The sequence below is a fragment of the Chiloscyllium plagiosum genome, unplaced genomic scaffold, assembly GCF_037043375.1.
Source record: "Chiloscyllium plagiosum isolate Xiang-an unplaced genomic scaffold, Cpla_swu_hap1 HiC_scaffold_30, whole genome shotgun sequence".
Taxonomy (NCBI): Eukaryota; Metazoa; Chordata; class Chondrichthyes; order Orectolobiformes; family Hemiscylliidae; genus Chiloscyllium; species Chiloscyllium plagiosum.
Genome location: NW_028270168.1, coordinates 3,279,567 through 3,282,007, shown reverse-complemented (window position 1 = coordinate 3,282,007; position 2,441 = coordinate 3,279,567). Strand labels below are relative to the sequence as shown.

The window sequence follows — 2,441 nt, the reverse complement described above, 5'->3', positions numbered from 1 at the left end:
ATTAGTCAGGAGTAAATATAGGATAATTGCGTAGAGAAATGTGTCTGGGTGGGTTACTCTTCAGAGTGTCAGTGCAGCCTTGTTGGGCAGAAGGGCCTGTTTCCACTCTGTAGGGATTCTATGAAACTGTTGACTGAAAACAAAAAATGCTGGAGATCACAGAGGGTCAGGCATCACCCATGGAGAGAAAGCAAGCTAACATTTTGAGTTTACATGGGGCAATGTTTAAGTGCAAGAAGTGTCATGGGACTTGAAATGTTAAACTGTTTTCTCTTCATGGATGTTGCCAGACCAGGTGAGCTTTTCCAGTAATTTCTGATTTTTTCCTTTTAAGTTGGACCAGCCAGTCACAAGTTTTACTGTTTCCCCACCTCCCCATCTGAGGGGTAACTCTGAGCATGGGACCCTACCCTAAGCCTGGACTGTCCCTAAAAAGGAACAAGGATGCCCATCACCACCAACACAGGCCCCAGGTGACCTTGCTGGAGCACCACCTCCCCCTGCTCCACCTACAAGGGTCAAAGCCAAGTGCCACCAATGGCCCATTTCATTGATGGAGGCGCCGCGCGGGTTGGCTGCATCTGGCGGTGATGTCATGGGCACTGGGCCCCACCCCCCAAGGCAGTGATTGATGGGAGGGCGGGTTCTGATTGGCTGGGACCGCGGTGTATCAGAGGCTAGGCTCCTCCTTCTCTCTCGGTGCCCCCCCCCCAGCCCCGTGTGGGAGCTAGAAGCTGCTGCAGAGATTGCTGAGGGGGGGATGAGGCTGTGAGCGGCTGGAGGAGCGAGAGGGAGCCGCATTCTTCAGCATCACAAGTTGCAGGGTTCTCTTCTCTGGCCTTTCTTAAACATGGTGCAGCAAAGCAAGGCTGCGGACACTCAGAGCGGCGGCGGCGGCGGCGGCGGCGGCATCGCGTCTCGGGAAGCGGCAGACAGCGGCATCAGTGACATGAGTGCAGCTTCCAGCCCGAATCCCGGCTTCTCCCCAGCCCCTTCTGCGGAATCTCTCTGGGCCAGCGGCTCTGCCAAAGGAGAGGAGGAGGCGAGCTGTAACCCTGACTGGTGCAAAACCCCGAGCGGGCACATCAAGAGGCCCATGAACGCCTTCATGGTGTGGTCCCAGATCGAGAGGAAAAAGATCATGGAGCAAGTGCCGGACATGCACAACGCCGAGATCTCCAAGCGCCTGGGCAAGAAGTGGAAAATGCTGAAGGAGACCGAGAAGAGCCCGTTCATCCGAGAGGCAGAGCGCCTGAGGCTAAAGCATATGGCGGATTACCCCGACTACAAATACAGACCCAGGAAGAAGGTGAGGGCAGAGGCTGGAGCAGGAGCAGAGGACAAGAGCTGCCGAAAGGAGCCCAAGTCCTTCAGGAAACACAGCCGCCCCCAGAAGGGCAACTTCACCCGCCTCAGGCCCCTTTCTTGCAACCCCCACATCTCCTACCTACTCCTGCTCCTTTAATAAATTCAACTGTTTTTTCCAAACTATTTGTTTTTGTTTTTTAATCCATTTAGTTCAGTGTCTGAAATCTCTTTCAAGTGCCACAAGATGTGTTTCTACACAAAAGAAGCTAGTTAAATGCAGCTCATTGTTGCTGATTGTCCAACAATGGTGTCAACTCCTATGAAGACTGTTTGAAACTTTGAAAGGCTCTGGGGAACCTATCTCTGATCAGAGGTGAAAAATAGGGAGGTAGGGACGGTGGGGTTGAGGATAGGAGACTAAAGTGAAGACTGGACAATTCAGAGAGAGCAGAGTTCATGACCACACTCTTCCGAAAAGTGGATTTTGTTCCGTGAAGTTAAAATAACCACAATAACACTACTGTTACAAAAGGGACAAAAAAAAGATTCCGCCAATATTTCATAAGTTAGTTTGCCATCAGTTTTGGGCAATTAACAATAGCTGGAAACTAAATTAAAATTGCAGGATATATATAAATACTAGAGTTCGTCAAACATTGCCCATTTGAAGTTCACCTTTAAGAAACGTAAGTAGATGTATTGGAGGAAAGACAGGGGAAAAGATCTAAGTTGGTGTAATGCATTGATTTTTACAGAATCACAAATATATAGAACCGATCATTCGGTTGTCCTTTCCACAGCAGCCCAAAAGGAGCTATCCGACCGGACTATGGAAGTTGGTTTGGCAGTTATATAGTTAACTCAATGGAGTAATGCAATAGATGAGCTCATGTTGAAGATAATGGTAGTACACTATGATAGGCTAGTCAATATATGTCATAGGTGAGCTAACGCGAAAGATGATGGTGGTGTAATGTGATAGGGTAGGTGGAAAGTAGCACAGCAGCATAGCAAAAGATGATTAGTTTAGAAAGACAAAGCAGGCTAGTATGATTGGTTATGCTAATAACTAGATAAGCGCGGGAACTAGTGGCCCCACGAATCGGGAAGCCATTTTCTGATTAGATTCTCTA

At 48.8% G+C, this 2,441-nt stretch overlaps 1 protein-coding gene across 1 annotated transcript; it reads left to right on the top strand.

The window, feature by feature from the left end:
- Positions 1-729: 729 nt before the first annotated feature.
- On the top strand, positions 730-1,488 carry LOC122563403 (transcription factor SOX-4-like). Its single transcript, XM_043717141.2, has one exon. It carries the CDS (start codon positions 851-853, stop codon positions 1,463-1,465), a length of 615 nt encoding a protein of 204 aa, XP_043573076.2. The 5' UTR covers positions 730-850; the 3' UTR covers positions 1,466-1,488.
- Positions 1,489-2,441: the final 953 nt, after the last annotated feature.